The sequence below is a fragment of the Ictidomys tridecemlineatus genome, chromosome 5, assembly GCF_052094955.1.
Source record: "Ictidomys tridecemlineatus isolate mIctTri1 chromosome 5, mIctTri1.hap1, whole genome shotgun sequence".
Taxonomy (NCBI): domain Eukaryota; kingdom Metazoa; phylum Chordata; class Mammalia; order Rodentia; family Sciuridae; genus Ictidomys; species Ictidomys tridecemlineatus.
The window spans coordinates 153,258,783-153,281,595 of NC_135481.1; the positions used below are offsets into that span (position 1 = coordinate 153,258,783).

A 22,813-nucleotide genomic window follows, 5' to 3' on the forward strand; every position below is an offset into this window, starting at 1 on the left:
CTCTGTGGCATTCATGTAACTCAAGTGCTAAAGGCAAGGAGTCAAGAAAAGTGGGGTGTTGCCAAGAGCAGCCACTTCCAGAGTCCTGAAGCCTGGGTTCTGCCCTATTGCTGTGCTGCTTCATGGCAGAGGTACAGATGGCCATGTTATAATCACCTGTAAAACAACCCAGGTGCGGTTGTTTTGACGAATCAGGTAGTCAAGTGAAATGATCTCTGAGATCTTATTGCTTTCCATTGGTGTCAAATCGAAAGAATCAGAAACTGGCCCTTGATTCCCTTGTTAGTCTATAATGTGCTGATCAACAAATGACTCATGCGTTGCCACCCTTCTTGAATTTGCATTTGTGGTTTACACCAACAAAGCTGTAAATCAAGACATGAAATCACAGTATAGCACTCCATACTATTTTTCTGAATATTATATAATCCCAGCTTTTTAAAAAGAATTTTTTCTTTTATTCATATTCGTTTACTTTCTTGTTTTCATTTCTTTCTTTTTCACTTTTTCTCTTTTTTCATATCAGACAGGTATGAGTCAATATCGAAATGAGGTTTGACGAAGACACAGCTCACACACTAATGGAAAACCCAGCCATTACACAATAGGATCTAACCCTACCCTTGATTTAAGGGTCTGGAGTATTTTAGGCAGCTTTTGTGTATCTGTGACCAAAAATACCTGACAAGAACAACTCATGAAGGGAAGGATTATTTGGGACTCAGAGTTTCTAAGGTTTTAGCCCATAGATGGCCATCTCCATTGCTCTGGGACAAGGTGAGGGGGAACACCATGGGAGAAGGGCCCAGAGGAGTAGAGCTGCTGTCAGGAAGCAGAGAGGAGCAGAGGAGTCGGACACAGGGAATATGCACTGTTATAGGCACCACTGTCCCTAGTGATCCATCTTCTCTAGCCACACCCTACCTGCCTTTGGTTACCACCCAGTCAGCCCCTTCTAACTAGGATGGGCTGAATAGGTTACAGCTCTCATAATCTAATAATTTACCCTGGAATATACCTGCATTAACAGGGACTTTTGTGGGACAGCTCATATCCAAACCATAACCAGGAGGTGGTAAAAAAAAAAGTGGGGCTTTTATTATCAATGTCACTCATACCATACCCACCCCACCTATACCACTTCTTGGCTCTATCTCTCCACATATTCACCTAGCAATCTGAGACATACCTATTGATACCTATCACCTTAATGCAGGGTGAAAGCTTTCCCTTACCACCAGGGAAGGTGGATTCTGCCTTTCAAATACTGCCTCATTCATGAGCTGAATTTTAGTATAGTAACCTCCTGTATTTTCCTCTCAATTCTCCTATTTACTTATTTATGGTACTGGGCATTAAACACAGAGGTGCTTTATCAATGAGCCACACCCCAGCCCTTTAGACAGGATCTCACTAAGTTCCTTAGGGCCTGGCTAAATTACTGAGTCTGGCCTTAAACTTGTGATCCTCCTGTCTCTGCCTCCCTAGTCACTGGGATTATAAAGTGAGCCACCATACCTTGTTCCTCCCAATTTTATTGTCTTAGGTACATGTCACTTTTCCTGGTTTTATAAACTTTGGCTGGAGGTGTCCTAAAATTTCAGACCCTAGTGAAGTGAAGTGCTTCTACATGAAGTGAATTCTTTGGTGGAAGTTGGCTCATCACACTTATTTAGAATATAAAAACGCCCAATATTTAGGTAGCTTCTGCATTATTTTTGATGCACTTAAATATTGAGAAAACCTTGATAGATCAATAGAACCTAAGATTGGAATTTTGCAACAATATGCCTTCTGGGCTAATTATCTGGTACATATCTATTAAAATTCAGTGAAATAAAGTTTCCAGAAATAACTGTTGATTACTTATTGCTTGCAGGAGGCAGAAGCATCCACTGACCACAGTCATATCCCCTGACCCTGCTCAAGGCCACCTGAGCTTGGCATGGGCTACCCACTTGGGTATCTCTCTGACCAACCAGGGCACTCCTGGCTGACAGAGCACCCAGGCTCTGGTTAGGCTGAACTTGGCATTCAGAGACATGGCCTAGATAGAGGCCCAATGCCAAAGGACACAATCCAAGGACTCCTGGTGTGGCACCTTCATTGTGCCACAGAACCCAGATGAGAGATCTAAAAGAAATGAGGAAGGACTTCAAAGAAATGCAAAAGAAACATGTAAATACCTCTGCTTTTTGAGACAGGTGAATGCCCTAATTAATAGAGTAGTTTCAGCTACATCATTCAAATAAAAATGATCACACGTTGGAAATGCCACTTGGAGTTAAGCGATACGTCCAGGGGAGAAGAATGTACAATTTAATACATTGAGGTTTCATCCCTCGATTTTCAATGGAGCACAGACTCTGCCTTTGGACAATCAAAATGTGTGCCTTCTCTGCTACAGTCAAATAATCACAAAACCAAGACACTAATTATTGAGACAAAGCATCATCTATAACTGAAAAAAAAAATTTCATCCAAAATGCTACAGAGAGCAAAACAGACATGATGTATTTGTTCATTTATTCACCCAAACAAGTTAAAATCAGTGACTTAACTGCAACATAGGTTCCACAGGAAGAAAAATAGATCAGAAATCTGATTTGACTTGGCAGCATCAGATCATTAATATTTATGTGGAATTGTTTAATCCAGAAGTTGCAAAACAGCTCTCAGAAGCTACAATCAGCATGTTAAATATGCATATGGAGACAGAGATAGAGATGGCAGGAGAAAGGGGCGGGGAGAGATCACTTGATGAATATTGAGCTGCCATTACACATCCTCCTGATACAAGTTAAAATACACCCATCTGATATATTAGGGCTGTCCTTCTGGCAATGTTTTCTAATCCATTTGTCTATAAAGCCAATACTATTCTGTGCCTGTCTGGGTTCCTACAGCCCCAGCACTTCTTTCACATGACCTTCATTTATGTGTCAATCACTTTGGGAGGCTGAGGTGTTCTAAATCTTTCCTGATTGCTTTGTCCCTTGGTAAAAATTTCCTTCCTCTGTGGTCCCATCACTTCTGCCTCTCTGCACCTCTCAGGGGTGGGATATCTTGCCTAGGTTTTCCTCTCAGACTCCAGCAGATTTCATGGCTTTAATCAAATGACCTCCAACCCCCTGCTTGTCCCCTTGGATGAGCTGTGACTCTCAAGTGAAAAGTTAGATCCTGTGCTAATTCTGAATCAGCTAGTGCCTCACAGATGCATTCATTGGATGGGATTCAATTCGCTATAAATCTAGGGGACATTTGAGAATAATGAACTTGAGGACAGAAGAAGGTGATGGTGGGGTACACAGGACATTACCCACAAAATTGATGATTATGAACAACACCACCCAGGGTGTAAAATATCTGGGGTGCTCATGTACTAAGCATACAACTTTGAAAAAAAATTATAAAAATTTCAAAAATCTATCTCTGCGAACTGATTTAGAGAAGCTGATGTGAAAATTCTGGTTTCTTTAGATGAGAGAAACAGTAAGATGGATAGGAGATAGTTTCTGGAAACAACCAGAGCATTTTGCCGGAGATGTTTGGAAAGTCTCAGGTCAATGATCATATCAGTCAAAGGTTTACCACTGGAGAGTGGGGGGATGAACCGTCCTGGGTCTCCATCCCTCTTGTCCTCTCTATCCTACTCCATTGAGCCTAAAAGCAAAACTGACGTGTTTTGCAGGGTGGGTAGCAGGTAAACACAGTAACCCAATAGCATTTGTAAGTCATATGTTTTATCTGTACAGAGAGACCAAGGAGAAAATGAGTGTGTGGATCTCTGTATCTGGCACAAATGCAACCAGCATTTAGTGAGCACCTGTAAAGTGCCAGAATACAGGCTCAGTTTTTTTTCACATTATTTAAATAGGAGTTGTTTCTTCTTCCTATCCTTCTGAATGGGAGTCATATCTGTTTTGAGCCATTTCCTTATATACTCTGCCAGTCTGTTTTGCATTGCACTTGGTCACTCACACAGTACAAAGACGGATTAAGTTTCAGTTATTACCAGGAGGAATGGAATTCAAGCCACAGAAAATCTATGTCCCTCAACCAAAACTTCAATGTTCTAAATTTGAAATATCACTATTATACAAAGATATACACTCTGTCTAAACAATTAAGGACTTAGGAATGAACCAGAAGAACCAGGAAATTCACACCCCTTTGTGAACAGCCTTGATCTATGTCTGATAGCAATCTGCTCTCTTCTTAGGGAATAAATTGGAGGAAAGAGATTGGCTCTGCTTCCCAGAGGTCCCCAGTGAGCTCAGTGCTAATTGCCCACAGCCCTGCATAAGGCACGTGCCCAGAGTATTTCTGCTTCTGGTGATTCCAGACTAGTAACCTTTCTACAGAAAAAAGCTAAAAACAACACCACCAAAACAAACAAACAAAATAAAAACAAAACAACCTCCCCCCCCAAAAAAACTCAGAAGAGATATTAAAGAATATTTTAATAAGCATCAGAACAAAAAATAAGAAGAAAAGAGATAACAAGGCCAAGATCAGGGAAAGGTCAAGAAGCTGGAAGAGTGAGTCAAGCACAGGGGGAGGTTTGTCCATCCATAAAAGAGGACTAAGAGGGTGAGATTTTGGTTACTTTGTGTGACAGTGGGCATCCAAGTTAAGGTTTGGAGCCCAACAAAGGAGATCCAGGTAAGCTAGTCCCTGCCATAGGAGGGAACACCAAACAGATAAACCACAAGAGAAAGAGTGAACCAGAATTAAACCAGCACTCTCCTGGATTACAGCTTGACTTCATCAACTCGAAACTTGAGCATGGACCCAAAAGTGATCCTGAATTTTTTGTGCCTCAGGCCCTGAATACAAAAAGAGACGACGGCTGGTGGCATCATTCCAATCTTTAAATTATTACCATGAATACCTTTTTAAAAAGCAATAGCCAGCATACAACCAAGAATAGCTATGAAAATATACCACAAAAATAAGGAGAAACAAGAAAAAGCAGTCTCCTGGGGGGATACTGAAATTATCAGGTGTAAGCTATAAAACACTTTTGCTTATTATGTTCGAGAGACAAAAACACAGCTTGAAAATCTTGGCAGGTAATTGGAACACAGAAAAAAGTCACAGCAGATCCAAAAAAAGAAAAAAACAAAAAGACAAAACAGAAATCCTAGCACTGATAGATAAACAATAGTATTACTCAATAGTATTATGGGTTTGGTAGAAGTTGAGGTAGACCAAGGAGGAAACTGTCAACCAGAATTCTATACCCACAGAACACACCTGCAAGGATAAAATTGACAAAAGGACATTTCCAAAAACACAAAACATAAGTTTTACCACTAGTGCATTATACTTAGGGAAGGAAATTTTAAAGGTTGCTCTTTAGGTAAAAGGAGGTTATTTAAGTTAAAGGTCAAAGGTTCAGGGAGGAATGAGGATCAAAATAAATGGAATATTTGGATTTATACAAACAAATACTGACAACATAGAACAATAACAACACTGTCTTTTGGGGGACTTTTGTCTGTCTATCCATCCACCCATCTATCCACCCATCATCCATCTATGCACTCATCCACATCCAATAAAGAAAATAAAAACATACTTTGAGAAAATTAACATATTGATGATTTGGATGAAATTGAAAAGGATCCTAGAAAAATATAATTTTTTAAAATTGATGCAAAGAAGTAATAAAAATCCAATTAGACTTCCCAATATTAGAGAAATTAAATCATTAATTTAAAATATTCCTATGAATAAAGCCCCAGGCTCAGACAGTTCTACCAGTAAGTGCTAATAAAGATTTAAAAAAATCAGTAATTTCCATTTTAAATAAACTTTCTCAGAATAGGAGAAAAGGGAATTCTTCACAAGTAGGACAACATTTATACTAAAATGTAATAAAGAAATTACCACAAATGATAATATGGACCAATCTCTTCTGAACATAGATGCAGAAAACCCAAGCAAATCAGGAACATACAGATTCTGCAACATATGAAAGCTAAGACCAGTTAGGGTTTATCCAGTATGAGTTGTAAGATTGGCTTAACCTTTTCAAATCATCCAATGCACTTTACCACATTAGTTAATGAAAGAAAAACACTCATATAATTTTTTTCACTTGCACAAAAAGCTTTTGACAAATCCAACCAACATCCAGTCATGATTTTAAAATAAGGTATCTAAAGATTCTACTTAACAATGAAAATGATGGGAATTTTGCTTTAGAGACCTAATACAAGATAAAGGATATAATTTGTAATCAGCATAATTTTTCGCAAGTGAAAATGAGAAAGAAATGAAGATTTGGGAACTTTGGTGGTAAAATACTAATAAGAAATGTACAATAATATATGCCATACCTGGAGAGTTTAACATTTTTTAAAAATGAAGACAAATAACTGACTTATTTTTCTAACAAATAATCAGATACCACATAGTAATTTTGGAAGCCACAAACCAAACCTTTGTTAAAAGGATAAATGGGGATTAATTGATAAAATTCCTCCCCTGCCCATGGGAAAAGTGATAAAGCAAAACAAATCAGTATTAAAACTGAACAGGAAATGTGAACATGAATGAGATTGGACTAGGAGCCAAGTGTAAGCATCCACAGTGGGCATCTCTGGCACTCCATGTTTTCTTACAACTTCTTCCCCTGTAGACTCCAGTCCTGGCATGCAGAGGTACCTTGCTGTGTGATCCTGAATGAATGAAACAATCTTGCTGGGCACTGTTTTCCACAGTTGTCAAGACAACCTGCCTCTCTTTCAGTGGTCCATGAGAATGCAATAAAATCTGTTGTAAGCTTATTCTGAACAGTTTATTCAGCATAGACCCTGATTGATATAGAAGTGAATTCAAATCTGTAAAATTTATTATCTGTAAAATGGTGAAAATACTAGTACCAATTTTATCAGAGTGTTGTGGGAATTTGGTGCAATAATGCATATAAAGAACTTTGCGTGTGGTCTCTTTCCTATTTAGGGCAATACCATGACCACCATTTTTGTCTCACAGACACCTAATGGGGAGGACTTCCCCATTCCATGAATTGCATGTCTGCAGCAGCACAGTTCTCTACTTTGCTGGATCCTTTCACTGGAGCCAGGGCTGGGAAAGTTTAATGCCCACATCACTGCATTACCTGGTGAGAATTACCCTCCCCAGTGTGGGTTCTGATTTGGCTAACACAAAAAACTTTGTGTTTTGAACAAAGTGTGGATGTCAGCTTGTTATATCATAGGAACTGGTTTTGTCATTAGCTGTATTCTGGATCAGAACAAGTTTCAATGCTGTGTTTTGAACCCTTCCAAATCCTCCGAGGAGGGGGACTCATCCCTACACTTGTAGATGAGAGCCCTGAATCTGCTTTAGGATTAACAGGCTGTCCTGAATGGTTGGCTGGGTGTTGAGGTGACTCTTGGTCAGTGCCTCAGTGTCTCTCAAACTCAGGGCCGCTTGCTCTGATGTTTCTCTCCTCCATGACCATCTCCATGCAGGTCATGTCATTCTACCATCAGGGTCTTTACTCTTTCCTCCACTACAGTTCAGAGCCCCATACTCAGGGGAATGGCTTCTGGCCTCCACAGTATCCCTGGAGGAGCCAGATAATGCAAATAATTCCCCATGGGACAGGCTTTGCAGTGGAGCACAGGAGATGTACTATTGATTCCCTCTCCAGCCCTGCTCCACTGTTGAGTTAATCCAGAGAAAGTTCTAAGTAGACATTAGTTATGTGTTAAAAGATACCACTCTGTTCTTATTTTCTTCTTTTCAGGCCTCATTTCATTTTTGTTGTTGTTGTTGTTGTTGACCTGGGATTGCTACTCTAAATAAAACTTTAACAAGACTTTGAACTATGCTGCAGCTCTGTGTTCAGTGGAGCCTACTAGAGATGGGCTTACAGACATTTCTGTCCAGGGATCACCACACTGAACTTATCCATTATACAGCTATAGCATTAGGGGCCTCTCAGCATCTGCAGAAAAGGCAGTGTCCTAAGCTCCAGCCCTGACCACTGAGGATTCACTCAGTGACTTTGAGGGTAAGTGCACACGTTCCCTAGCTTTAGCATTTCCTCCTGAACAAGGCAAAAATGAATACTTTGGAAGAAGAAAATGGAAGAAATGCTAAACTCTTTAATAACTGTAGCTCTTTGAGAAAGAAACATAAGATGGAATGAGGTAGCCCCCAGGGAAGCAAATTATGCCTTGAAATATTGGAATAGAAAGAAGGTAAAGCATATGTAGCCCTTTTCAGAACATAAAGCTAAAATCTCTCCACTTAGAATTTCTTCCCTCCCAAATTGCACTTTAATGCAGACAGATGCATGGTAGATGTCCATCACCTTTCTCCTGGGGGTGCTGCAGGACTGCTCCTCCAAAGGCATGCTGAGAGAGGACCAGGGAAGAAGGCAGGGTCTAGTGGGTTGGGGATAAAGAAGGAAGGAAGGAGAAAAAGAGAAATCTCTTTCTTGTCCCCTCATGGAGGACAGGATCATTAGCCACCAGTACACCCCCCCATCTCATTTCATTTGTACTAGTAGGGCTTCCTGGAGCTCTCTGAACCCCAGCCATAAGGACTGGGCATCCCTTCCACTTTGCACAGGCTGCAACACTGGGCATGGAGTGAACCATGTGACCAATGACATGAGTCCACACAAAGATGATGAATGGAAACACGGCTGATATGCAGTCAATGACCATTAAATCAATCTGAAAGGGGGCTGATGGGTATATGAAGGACTCAGATACTCCTGAGCCATTCTACAGAGGGCAAAAGCAGGAGGGGAAGGTGGAATGAGGAGGACAAATCTCAGGCAGGTAAAAGAGTCTGTGTCAGGGGTGTAAGAAAAACAGTGGGAGGCTTTATTTTCAATCATCTTTCAAAGGAGCTTTGACCCCCCAAAAATGTATAAATAAACATCAAATATCTGAACTATTTCACCTGCAGGGGATCCAAAGTCTGAACAATGAACAGAAATCTCTAACGATTTCCTGTGCCCTATTTTCAAATTATCTTACCGACCTCACATATTTTTTCAAGAGCAAATCAGTTTGTTCTTTTCATACAAAAAAAAAAAAAACACCACCCCCAAACAAACAAACAAACAAAAAAAAAACTGGAAGATGAGGCAAATCATCCAAATGCCCATGGCTCTGTGAATAGTTCACCAATTGCATGGCAGCTTAAGAATGTCAGGATGAAATTTAAATCCAAATAAGGTACATCATTTGGTGCTCTTGCAAGGAACCATGTCTCTGAGTGACATCTTGAAGGCAGGTGCAGGAGAGTTTGGATTGTTTTCTGGAAATGGGCTGAAAACGCTGATAAGAATCCTACAAGCCAGCCATAAAGAATTAGCCTTAATATTCAGGATAAAGTTAGAGAAGGCAAATAAATTCTTAACTCCCTTTGGAATAAGATAGCATAGCTCATGTGTTCTACTAAGGTATACCTGAATGACAGGTTTTCACACCCAAATCCCATAATTGTTTTCCTCCACCTTTGCAGAATTTGTGAGCCTCTTATTTAGAGAGAGGAGGGCAAACATGTGCTTGGCTTATATTTCTACACTGCTGGACAACATCAAATTTGAGAGAAATAATAAGTGCCTTTAGTACATATCATTATCCAGGATTGCTTGGTTCTCTCCCCATAATTTAATATTATCCATTTCTGATGGAGTCAGATGGAGAAGGACACATACATCCCTGGGAGCTACAATCAGGGGCTGTTATTTCACTGGGAACATGAGGAAAAGATTTTTCAACTTATATAGTTCTTTGCCTTGGGGGATTTGTAATGTCTAAAGCAAGACCCATGATTTTTTTTTTCTATTAGTTGGGCATGATTTGGTGGAATCAGTCACACTGATTCCATACAGTAATCACTGAACCTAATCCAGAGGTGAGCAATGCAGATGGGGGCCAGAATCCTGAGCCCTGGTGCTTGACTTCTCTTGCCTGTATCCTGATCTGATCTGCTATTTTGAGAAGTGAATGAGACCCTGAAAGCCAAGGGTTGAGTATTTTCTCTCATATGTGGAAGCTGGAAGTCAGAGAAGGGATAAAAAAAGGGATCCCATAAAAATAGAAATAAGACCAAGAGACTAGAGGAAGGAAATTGAGAGAGAAGGAAGAATAGAGAGCATGGGGGAAAAACGGGGAAAGGAACCCACCAAATTATTCTACATCCATATACGAATACACCACAATGAATCTCACTTACATATAATCACATGCACTAACAGAAACAATAATAATAGAAGCGCAATTAGTAGAGCAGAGCAAGTGGACCAGGGGGAGGGATGCAGAGGGTAAAAGAAGGTGCTGGAGAATGAGCCTGATCAAATTAGGTACATGTACAAATACGGCATAATGAATTCCAATATTATGTATAATTGTGGTGCACCAATCAAAAGTAAAAAAAAATACAATTATTCTCAATTTAGAAAAGAAGGAGAAGGGAGTCATACCACATGGGAGCTCTTCACTGCCCTCTCCCCAGCTGCTCTCACATTATCTCTTCCCTTCCTAATTCCCTCGGACTCGGAGGAGATTCCTTAAACCACTCCTTTGCTACTCCAGGCAGTACTTGCCTCTCTTGCTCTGTGGTTTTTGAGGACCCTGGTGAATCCCCCTCTGCCTAATGGCAGCTGCAGTTGTAGCTGCTCCTAAGGATGAAGCTGGAAGAAGTGTGGAACCTGCAGACAGCACCAGCCTTGCTGCCAGAGCACCTTGGCTTCCACCACGTGCCCCCAGCTCTATTCCTCTCAATCCTTCTGCACACTCCCTGGGCCCATTCCTGGCCCAGCTCCTCCTTCTCCCTCACCCAAGCATCCTTCTTGCTCAGGAGCCAGAACTCTGGAGGAGGGCTTTCCCATTCCTCTATTCCCAGGCACATCTACCCCACAGCTCCTTCCTCTCCTGTGGCTTGGGATGAACTGAGGAGCTACAGAGAAGATGTCCATTGCTTATTCCTGCTCCCCTGCTCCATAACATCTCTCCAGGAATCCTTTCCCACCAAACCCTGTCCCACAGCATCAATATTCCCCTCTCTCTTGGGTCATTTTCATCCCCTACAACTGTGCTATAATTTCTTCCACTTAAAAACCCAGCTCTTGACATGATCTCTCTATTTACAGCAAAACTTTTCAAAAGAAAAAAGTGTGCCAAACTCGACTGCTTTCTTTCCATGTTTTTAAAGCTTTCTAATCAAAATATATAAGCACACTTACAGAAAAGTGCACAACCCATAGGTGTAAAGCTCCACATGTTTCCACAAGTGTGCAGCCAGCACCTGGATCAAGAATTGAGATGTCCCCAGCATCCATAGGTCACACCCATTGCCCTACCCACCATGATGCCTGCTGTTCTCAGCTCTCTCTGGAGCCCACTCCATAGGGTTGTCCCTTCTTCCATGCCAGTGGGTCCCTAATGCTCCTACCATCTTCCTCACTGCCGCTTCTGGTAGTGCTCAGCTCTTCTTACATTCATATACTCAGCTCAGACTTTCCCCCTGAACTTCAAACATGCACATCCAACCTGCTTCTTGCCTCCCTTGAACCCTAAATGATCAAACACAACCAGCCACTACTCCACACTGCCACTCAATGCCAATAGGCACATAGTCTTGATAAAGTCTGAGCTGAGCTCCTACACACTTCTTGCTGCTGAAAACCCCACCTTCTCATGGATCCTTCCCCCTCTACCTTTCTCACACCACAGCTCAAACCCAGAGGCAATTATTTCAAGACAATAAATTCCTGATAATGACCATGGTCCAGACCTCTTCCTGGATTATGGCAATGTCTCCAGCATGAGGTCTTTGCTGCTGCCCTGAACCTTCACCAGCTCCCCTGAGAGAGTGTAGCCAGATGATGTTTCACTTCTACCCAAACATTTCAGTGGCTTCTTATCCCAAAGAGAAAGCACAGCTCTTTGACACAGATCAAGGGTCCTGAGGTCTAGCTCCACCTCACTCTACAATGTTCTCTCTCTCTCTCCTCATTTCTTATTTCTATACCCAATGGTCACCCTGCTTCAGCCAAGCCTGCTTCCATGTAATCCCTCATATGCAGCAAGTGTGCTCACACCTCAGGGCCTTTGCACTGACTGTCTCTCTGCCAGGAAGACTTTTTCTCAGGTGGTCCTTATGGATGGAGCCTATGGCTTTATCATGAAATATCATGCTCTCATTGTGCTTTTATTTATTGCTGTCTGACTTCACTAGAATGTGAGTTTCGTAAAGGGGTGTTGTGCCTGTTTTGCCTACTGCTGTATCCCAGACACTCAGAGCAAGGTCTGACACATCATAAGTGTTCAGTAAATACGGGTTGCATGAAGGGATTTCAAAGAACATGGTTACAGTTCCACTGAACTCTAGTTCATCTAGATTTCAGTACCATAAAGAGATTCCTTTTCCCCCCTCATTTACCCAATTCCCTTTGCTGGTGCTATTCATAAAATTCATAATCTGGTTCTGAATACCCTTTCTCATTTAATTATTGTTATAATGTTGCAGTTAGTAAAAGAAAGAAACATTTTATGAAATGAAATTAAATCAAGACATAATAAATGCTGAGAACAGAAGATGCTGCAGGCAGGCTCAGCACATGTCCTGTTAGTGCTGGTTCCAGACCTGAGTCCTCCCGGTCAGAGGGTGTCCAGCTTCCGTCTCTGGCTTCTACTGTCCTGTGGGATTGAGGGAAGGGCCATGAGGGCAAACACCCAATTGTGTTTCTACAGGGCTGCCCTTCCTCTGCTGCCACAATTTTCAAGGAGGGCTTGGGGACACTGGATTTAAGAGCAAGGCCTGTGGTTCTATTTTTATTTGCAAACAGGTAAAAGCCAAAGTTAAACTGCAGAAAATGTGGCTTCAAAGGTTACAAATATTTCTACTTGTTTTTTTTACCCACAGCTGATACCTCTGTGTTTTCTACAAGTTATTTATCCTTGAAACTTTTTTTCCACTTAAATAGTTTTTTTTTTCACATTTCAGACTCATTGCAGAGATTAAACAAGATAAAGTGTAGGCATTAACTGGCTTACAACAGTCACACAGTCATTCAGGAAATTGTGGGATTTGTTTTCTCTCTGAGCATCATTCAGAAACATCAATTCCTAAATGGATTCACACCACCCAAACTGCACACATCCACACCTTCTTCACTGTAAACTGGCTTACAGAACTTGCTTGCATCAGGGGCTGGATCAAGCAGTGAATAGTGTTGGGGAGAAATGAAGTGGTAGGCAACATACTCCATTTGTTGGTTCCCATTTGGCATCCATACTGAGTCCTTTGTCATGACTCAGGGCTGAACCAACTGCTTCCTGACTGTCCTAGAAGCCCAGGCCACTGCTAACCATACCTTAGGTATGTCACTAGACCTCACTGAGCTCCGATAGCAACACTCATCTGGGTAATATTACAGCAGTGCCCACCATCCCTAATTGCAAGTGCCTGTGTCACACATCTCCCATAAGGTTGGGTGGGTATGAGAGCACTACCCAAACTTGAGCAACACTAGAATTATCTGGGGTGTTTATTCAAATTTAGATTCCTGGGCCCTGCTTCACAGACAGTTGGAGCAGGTATGAGGGGATAACAAGTGTGCAGGGGCTGAGGAGCACACAGGACTAGAAGCTGCAGGACTGGGAACACACCCAAGAAGCAAGAGTGCAGTTTTTAATGCGGTCTCTGGCACATAGTGCTCAGCAAAATTATGCTCCTTATGAAACTCCAACTACTACTGTTGCTCCTACTTTATAAACTCCTTTTTAGAATTCCTGAAATCTGTCTCCTTCCAGTCACCCATTGGCCAATGGATCCACAGGGCATGGACAGTCCAGTTTCCAGCAGGACACTATCAAACTTTCGGAATCAGCTCCTCCCCTGACACCTCCAGGGGATTTTTCACTTTTTCAGCTCTCAGCCAATCCCAGGCTGTGGGAATTATTTCAAGACCCTGTTATGGATCAGGAAATCGAGGCATGATGGAATTGCCTGTGGACCAGGACTTAGCTAGGGGAGGGCAGTATCAAAAATATCTCAGATAAATAACCCAGAGATGCCATGAATTCTTTTCACCACTGACCAATTTAATCAAACCACCATGATTTGTTGTTTCGTTATGTTTTCCCGGAATGGCCTTGCATGGTTCTTTGACTTCACTGAATAGCTATTTTGACAATAAGCAGACACAGCTGTAATTGTCAGTAAGAACACTGAGATAGGATCTGTGAAAAAGGGGGGGGGAGGGGAACAACCAAAAATATCACACTTGGATGTCAAAGATTTCCTGCCAATAGCACCGTGGCCTTGGGGAGTTCTGGTTTGGAGCATGTGCTTTGCACTGTTGTTGCTCCCCATCCAGATCCTACAACTCAGGGTTGCAGGGGGCTTCTCCTCCCTCCAGTTCCTGGGTTTAGAACTCTTAGCTGGCCTTGCCTCAGCAAGCACTGATTTAATTTAACGCAATGATTCTCAGAGTGTGTCTGTTCTATTTCGTGCCACACACCCTTCCCTTGGCAGCTGCCTGCTCCCCTCAAATGGCCTGATGGAGATTTTGTGTCTGCAGTTTGGGCTGCAGAGGGATAAATGGAATACACAGCAGCCTCATGGCCAGGCTGAGGCTCTGTGTGCAGGGGTCAGTGGCTGCCCAGAATGACAACATAGTCCAGCACAACACAGCTGCACATTGTAAAGAGGAAGGGGTCTCAGCACGGGAACTCCTAATTGGAAGGGACATTCATAGGTCCTGGGAAGGGAACTCAACTATAGAGATTTCTTTAGGGAAATGTTGGTACTCTTAGTTGTGGTAGTTTCACTGAAGAGAATCCATTCTCCAAGCAACCTGGAAAAGGAAGGCTGGAGGGTTCTGGGCTGGGAGATTACCATTCCATTCTCTAACATGGCCAGCAACCCCTCACCTCTGCAAAAATACTTGAGGTTCCCTTCCAAAAAATATGATCAAAACCATGTACAGCAACTGTACTTCATATCTGCTGCTTAAACAAATAATAAAAATCCCCTTGGCCATTGAAGGGGATTTTATTAAATAAACATCATTAATCATCAGATCCAAGCCTAAGAAGCTATTATCTTGTTAAGAATAAAACTTTCTGAGAAACAGAATCCAAACACCAGTCTCTGCAACTGTAGTCTTGATGCGTAGTATAATTACAACCTCGTGGACAAAGAGGCTGTCCACAGCTTGCTGTGCTCCCGAGTGGTGGATTTCAACCCTGGCATCATGGAGTAGCAGAGACCTCACATGATATGGGGTCCTTAGTGTGCTGTTTTTGACAAACGTCTAGCCTCTCCTGTCCATGCACAGGCAATGTCTCCCTGTGGCCCCTGCCACCTACCAGGGTTCACAACCACTTGTCACCCTTCTGGCTTATCTATAGGGACTTCTTCTCTCATCTCTGGGAATAGAACACCTCCCCCAGTAGAACACAAGATAAAAGTATCAATATGATTCCAAAATTTAGTAAACAAAACAGAGCTCCTGCATTGAAGATCTTCCTGTTGGTAGGGGTATAGAGGGCTTGTCCTGGCAGCTGAAAGGTGGTGTGCCCCATCCATTCCCACTCAGGGATGATGTAGGAGGGAGACTTTGGATAGAGTTCTGCTCCGTGGTAAAGCCCACAGTGCCCCATGCAGTGAGTAGACAGGTTTCTTCACTTTGTTGTCCTTATCTCCCGGTTTTTGGTGAGACTGTTATTGCTTATTTGCCTCACCCAGGCTTTGGATCCAACATAGACGGCCGGCTCTGTGCACAGGCTCTGTGCACTGTGAGTGTCCATCCATCCATCCACTATCTTTGTTCAGATTCCGGTATGCCCCAATCCACTGTGGATGCAGTGCTACATCCTCACTTCAGAGTTAAGCCCCTGGGCCTGTCTCTACCCACCCTGTCCAGGCTCTGCAAGGCCCAGGAGACTGACTTTCTCTGTGCTTGTGCTACTGGAGAGAGGGTTCTGTGACATTCGTGGAATCAGTTCACAGAAGAGAAGCCTGGACGGAACCTCCAGGCCAAAGATGGGCCAGCATCACAGGATTCCCCATCTTCTATTTTCCTCCAGAACCAGGAACACAGAGCTACACAGAGCAGGAACCCCAAGATAGAAGTAATTCTCTGCCTCTCCTGTCCCTAAGAGGCACTTCCTCTCAGGAGGGCCACAGACAATTTGTGATCATCCTTGACTTTCACCACTCCAGACATACAAGTGGGAAGAAGAAAACCACACAAGTTTTTTTCTTTGCTCACCAGTAAAACAAATTCCATCAATACCAAAGCCAGCAAGAAGCAACTGCTTGACTCAGCCAGGGAAGCAATTTCAAGCCAAGTAAAATATATATATATATATTGAGCAAAGGACCTACCAGAGTCAGCCATTTGCAGTTTCATTCCCAGACTCATAGGATGCACAGGAGGATTCCCCAAGTGCCCCCAGGGATTTTCCACCTGCCCGAGTACACCCTGTGAGCACTGTTATGCTGACAATGATGCTGCCTTTTGACCAGTTTTGGTTGGGTAATGGTAACAGGTTCTGGTGACACTGTAATCTCACATTTTAATTGATAATCTAAGGGTCTTTTCTTGGATGAATAGAGATGACTTCTGAGTGAACAATCTTCCTCTGCTGGATAAGTCTTTCAAAATCTGGGTTTCACGTGGGGATAACCAAGAGGGTGTTGTGTAATGAAAAAGGGCTGGGAACTGGTACCTTCGTGAGTTTCCCCTGGAGCGAGGGAGGACACAATTGCACACTGACATGTGCCATTTCCACTAGCACAGCATTCACTGGGATTGGTACACACCACCTACAGTGGAACCAGAATCTGCTTTATACAAATGAGCCTTTAACAAGGAAAACAAAGCTCACATTTTCACCTTTCTCACAGAGTTCTGTATTCTTTAGGGTGTACTTATCTGAGCACTATGCTCCCCAGTCCTGGGGTTGGGTCTGCCTTTGTGAACTCAAGGCCTAAGTGAAAGTCAAGTTCCCAAAGGCCATCTGCTCTCTAGCAAGTAGTCATGTGCTTCTGCCATACAGGCTTCCTCTTGAAGGCAGTCCCCATCCCGGCAAGGACAGAGCCATGTCATGCTGAGAGATGAAGCAACCTAAAGGATTTTGCTCAGACCCCCCGGAGCTTCCCCAGATTTTCTGAACTCCTTCTCCAGTTGCTCAAATGCTGACCCCCTTTTTGCAGGAGATGAACAGGCTTCCTTGGCTCGCTCTCCTCTCCCTGGTCTGGGTGTGTCTAACATTAACACCACCATGCACTGGGTGCAAATGATTGACAGAAGCCTTACCTCATGGGACAAGTAGAAGGCGGCGATGCCCAAAGGCCAGAAGCAGCAGAGCATGGAGAAGACGCTGAGCCCCAGATGGTCACGTGGGGGCATCATGAGGAAATTGTCCTCACTCTCTGTGTCACTTGAGTAGTCACTCTGCAGGGAAAACAGGCCGAATAGGAGAGAAGATTAATAAAGGAATCATCATCGGGCTGCCCCAAGATGTGGGTACCACTCCTGGCTGAAGCAGGCTCTCTGCAGCTGCTCCTGCAGCTGCTGTTGCTTATCTCATTAGTGTCACCATGATTGCCTAGAAACATATAGCCTCAAAACAATGATGCCTCTTACTGAGGAACCCTGAACAAGAGCAGGAATCCCAACACAGGATTCTTGGGTAGTTCAACAGTAGTTAAAATCCTAGAGAAACCAATTTCAGCACAGATGGTCCCCAATTTTGGATGACTTAACTTATGAATTTTGAATCAATGATGGATATATGAGAGTACTGAACATAGTTTCAACTTAGGATGTTTTCTACCTATATTGTGTTTATTAGCACTCTAATAGGAGCACCTATTTTCAAAGATCTTTGGGATCTTAGTGCCAGGACAGAGGGGGTGAACATGGAAACTATCAGAGGATGGCATTAGGGACTTTCAGAAGGCTCTTCCCTTGTGGATTTTCTTTTTATTTTAAGAATTCTTGCTAGTTTACAGGACATTGCAGGACAAGTATGTATAAAAGGAGAACATGATCTTATAAGTCTCCCCTTCCAGTTTCCTTTGACTCTGAATCGAGTCAGGACATAGAGGGTTCTCATGTTCACCTCTAAGCTCCAGACTAAGAAAATAACGGCTGCTTTGGAAGAAGCTGCCTTTAGATGCTGGTCTTTTTGCATCAGGGCCCATTTATAAGTAGGGCTCAGTCCAGGCTTGACCAAGAATGTCCTCAGAGTTCTGAATTAGGGGGGGAGGATGGGTGACTGGCTGGGCTTAGAAATTTTTTAAAAGAAGCTTAGATGATTCTCAACTTGAGCCAGCAATGAGAATCACTGCCCAAATCTCCCCAAAGGGGCTCATCAGTCTTCTCAGGGTACTCAGTACCAGACGCCCTGCAAACCTCTCTTACCCTAGGTGTCTCTGTGGAGGACATCTTTGTTTTCTGCCTTCTTTTACCCCTGGCTGGCCTCCTATTGTGATTTATTTATTTATTTGTTTTGTTTTGCCTCATCAAAACATGCTCTTTTCACTCTGACTCATCACAATATCAGGGTCACTCTGTTCCACCTGTTATTTTATATAAAGATGGAGTCATAGCTTACTCCAGACGTCATTTCCTAAAAAAAAAAAAAGAAATGGTACATTTCATCTTGAGGTTAACTTCCTGACTCCTTTGCTAGTGGTTGGCAGAGGACCTGGCTGCAGGGTAGAGATGCTCAGGAAGCCATGGTGGTACTTAGGCTATGAGGGGACATCCAAGTGAACACCAACCTGCCTCCCCACTTGCCCTGGGCCCCCTGAATCCTCTCCACAGATATTCTAGTCACAGACACTGAGGAGGTTCTCAGATGATAATGGTGTCCTTCCTTAGTTCTGCAAGTTAAATGTACATAAACCTGCCAGTCAGAGTCTCTATTTCCTGTACAGAAAGCAGCGGTGCTGAGGTGAGATAATAGGGGCTCCCTGTTAGGCTTTTGCTTTTCTGGAGTCAAAAGAGAGAAAATAGGCTCATAAATATTGATGAGTTCATTCAGATAATAAGCAAGGACTTTTCCAGGTGGTACTAGGATGGACACTGGTGAACACACAGAGTCTGTCCACCCCACCACACACGGACGGACCTGCAGGTCAGGGGATCTGAAGCATCATTCCAAAAACAAGGGACGTGATCTGCCAGAGGCCACAAGACCAGCTCCTGGCCAAGCTTCCATCCTGCAGATCACTGTTCACTCTCTGCCCGGGTGTGAGTCACTGCCATCTGGTACACTGTCCTGTCAACATGTCTGGGCCTATATCGCATCCCATCCACAGGAGCCTTGTCTGTGAAATTTCTATTCTTTTTACTATTCACACCATCTCCCATATGGTCTTCAGAACAGTAAAGGGAAATGAAAATTACCATCATTATGGCGATCAGAGATGGAAAACGAAACAGCCCACAGGCATGCATAATTCATGTGGGGAGATGCGAGGACCGTGGACGGTCCAGGTGGAGATGAACGATTCCCAGCCCACTGGAAAGTCGGAATCGTCCATCAGAATGAAGAACGAGCAGCACTGAATTGGAATGTATCCACGGCTGTGCCTCTTCGCACACAAATAGCCCTGTCATCTCAATGCTTTCCAGAACTCCCCCTGAAAACAAGCGACTTCAGGGTGTCAGGGGACCACTGGTGTTTAAAAGGACTGGCCTGTGACAAACTCACCTCTATCCACAGATCAGACTCAGAGGGCAGACAATCAGGCTGCAGGAACAGCCACTTCCAGCCCTCAAATCAGACTTTGACCTTCATGAGCTTCACATCATGGGTGGTGACAGTGCAGATGGAAATCATTGCACATGAACAATAAATCCATCTTTGCATATTTGTTTAAATTTTTAGTTTGGGGGATTTTTTTATTTAAAAAGAGTTTTACACACTTGAGCTCACTGCTTTCTCACAGCAACTCTGGAAATGATCACAATTTTTATTGTCATGTCCATTTTACTAAGGACAGAGTTATTGGAGAGACTGAAATTCTTGCCAAAGGACGGCACCACCCAGCTCGCGGCTGTCTGACTCTCTGATCCCTGTTATCTGACAGGTCCTGAGTGCCATCTTTGGAAACAGATGGTTTACACACATAAACCCATTTTACCTCAATTGCTCCTACATGTTCCTTCCTGTTGCCCCTGAAACTTCACGTTTTGATTGGTTTGTTTCCTGGTGGCCAATGGCCACGGTGGTATAGTGAGGTTTTCCCCATCACATAGATAAGGCTCTGGGACTGCTGCTCCTCAGCACATGGGCCTGATATAAGCACTGACTCTGGTGTTGGAAACTGAGAGTTACATCACCCTACTCAAGAAGCAAAGAAATAGGTTTCAGGGCTCTGCCATTAAATCTTCACAGATACTTACTCAGAAGCATAAAGAAAGCATGCATTCAGATTGCAAAGTTGTGGTTCATGACACCGAATTATTAATAAAGGTTGATTAAAATAGATTTTCAAAACTCAAAAAAATAATAGAGCACCCAAAACCATCCTGGCTCTTTTATTCCTTTATTCTTCCATTGGCAGGTGATCTATGGGTACAGTGGGTGTGGGCATCATACCACAAAACAGGGAGAATGGGAGACAAAGCCAGGTGGGAGATGTTATGTAGATACCAACAACCAAGCAGAGGAAATGCATACAACTAACACCAAAACTCATCATTCACAACAGCTGACTTAAAAAAAAAATCTCCTCTATGGGTCATTGCATTAGAATCACTGAAAGACAGATGGAAGCATTTCAGAGATTATGGTTCATGTGGAAGCTCCCCCCCCCCCCCCCGCATTTTGAGTTAAACCTTTGGAAGAAGCAGAGACAGGCAGACCAAAGCAAGATCCTGGGCTCCAGAGCTGGTGCCCTGCTGGTTCGGCTGCTGCCCTTAATTCTCTGCCTATTCACATCACCTCCATTTAGAGAGATGATGGCTCTCAGTCCTCTGGGAGTCTCCTTATTAGACTATTTTGATAAAATAATCATAACATCAGGCACAGTGCCACATCACAAGGTTCCACATTCAGGGAAGCACCATGAGCAAGAGTTATGAGAAGTTTCAGGGCAACCAAGTTGGACTCAGCAGTGTCACCTGGTCTCCCTGAAGGTCTCATCAACAGCCTCTGGGCTTCAGACGGTCTCCCTCACTCCCCTGGCTCTCTGTGCTCTACTCCTCCTGGCAGTGTGATCTCAGTGTGTGATCCTAGGGGAGGGGGCTTACAATGTCTGCATCTGTATTGAACAGAGCAGCCACTGGCCACATGGAGCTATTTAAACTTAAAATATGACTAACAGCTAGTTCCTCAGTTTCACTACACAGTCAAGTGGCCAAGAGCCACAGGGGTCTAATGACCAGCATATCAGAAGGCACTTGAGTATTTTCAGCATTTCAGAAAGTTCTAGTGGACTGTGTTGTCTTATGGGATCTGATCCTTATGAACTCCAGTGTATTCTCTTTTACGTACAAGAACCTCTGTTGTTCCTCCAACATGCCAGGTGTGCTCAGCCTGCCTCAGAGACTTTGCACTTGCTGTCCCTTGGCCTGAAACACGTCCCCCACAAACACACATGGCTAGCCTCCTCACCTCAGGAGGGGCTTTTGCTCCAACTGTTATTTCTCAACAGAACTTTCCCTGAAAGAAAGTTCTGAAGAGACTGTCTCTGTCTCCCCAACGCCCCTATTTTCTTACTTGCTTGGGGTTTCTCCTCTCCATCTCAGTAGTACCAACTTTCTCAACTCCCTTATTCTAAGCACCAGGAGGGGAGAGATCTGTGCCTACTTTGTTTGCAGCTGTATCTTAAGCACCTAGAAAATTACCCAGCACATGAGAGGACCCAATGCACCTTTGCTGAATAAATGAAGACTAAATTATGCTATGTGCAGGTATGAATATATCACAATCCATTCCAATTTTAAATATAACTATAATGCACCAATTAAAAATAAATAAATAGAAGGCAGACCAATAGAGCAAAAGAAGGGAGGAGGGGAGAAAAAGAGGAAATTCTAGGGATCAAATTGGATCAAATCTGATGAATATGTTAAAATGAACCCCACTGTAATATAATTATGATATAATATAGTTATAATGCATTAGAAAAAAATAAGGATTCACCTGTTGTCTTACCAAACATGAAAAACAACAACCAAAGTGGCAAAACTCTCGGAATCTGGGCAAAATACACTTGGATGGCCAAAGGATATGTGGTCACTGGGATTTATCATTGCTCATAAATATGCTGCTTTCAGTCCTCTTGCTTGACCTGTGCCTGCTGGTACCCTACCCTGAAATGCCCTCCTATGTTCTCCAGAACATACATCCTCACCATTCACCCAGGTGAGACCACTGGGTTTGGAGGGGTGGGTAAGAATGATGACTTGGCCAGGTTCAAGGATACCTTACCTAGGGTACCTCTAGAGCAGCTGATGAACAGAACTAATGCTAAACTGCAGCAAGGAAATAGGCAAGGGCAAGCAGCTCTCTGTGCCTTCCCTGTTTATTAATGGCACCCCGATGTTCTTGGAGGGGAGAGACATGCTGTGTCCACATCAGAGGAGTGTGGAAGTGTGGGCGTGCTGCCTTTGATGCCTCCATGCAAGAGCTCCACCAGCATGGAAGGAAATAACCCCAGTGAATCACACAGGACAGGCTGATATCTGGGTTAGGAGCCATGAGGATCTTGCAGGGCTGTAGCTGAAATCATTTTCCCTTACTTGACCATTGAGTTGGGTCCTGGGTGTCCACTTGTATCTACTTAGGGCTTCTCC

The 22,813-nt window shown here is 43.2% G+C and overlaps 1 protein-coding gene across 5 annotated transcripts in view; it reads right to left on the reverse strand.

The window, feature by feature from the left end:
- Syndig1 (synapse differentiation inducing 1) overlaps positions 1-22,813 on the reverse strand; it is a 200,039-nt gene that overhangs the window by 60,696 nt on the left and 116,530 nt on the right. For 4 of the 5 annotated variants that reach the window (XM_040274515.2, XM_005334593.5, XM_040274516.2 and 1 more), the window contains one exon: positions 17,315-17,452. In XM_040274515.2, coding sequence (XP_040130449.1) covers positions 17,315-17,452 — 138 coding nt within the window. Of the gene's footprint in view, positions 1-12,561; positions 12,684-17,314; positions 17,453-22,813 lie in introns of those variants that run through there. The other variant, XM_040274517.2, reaches the window with a different exon arrangement.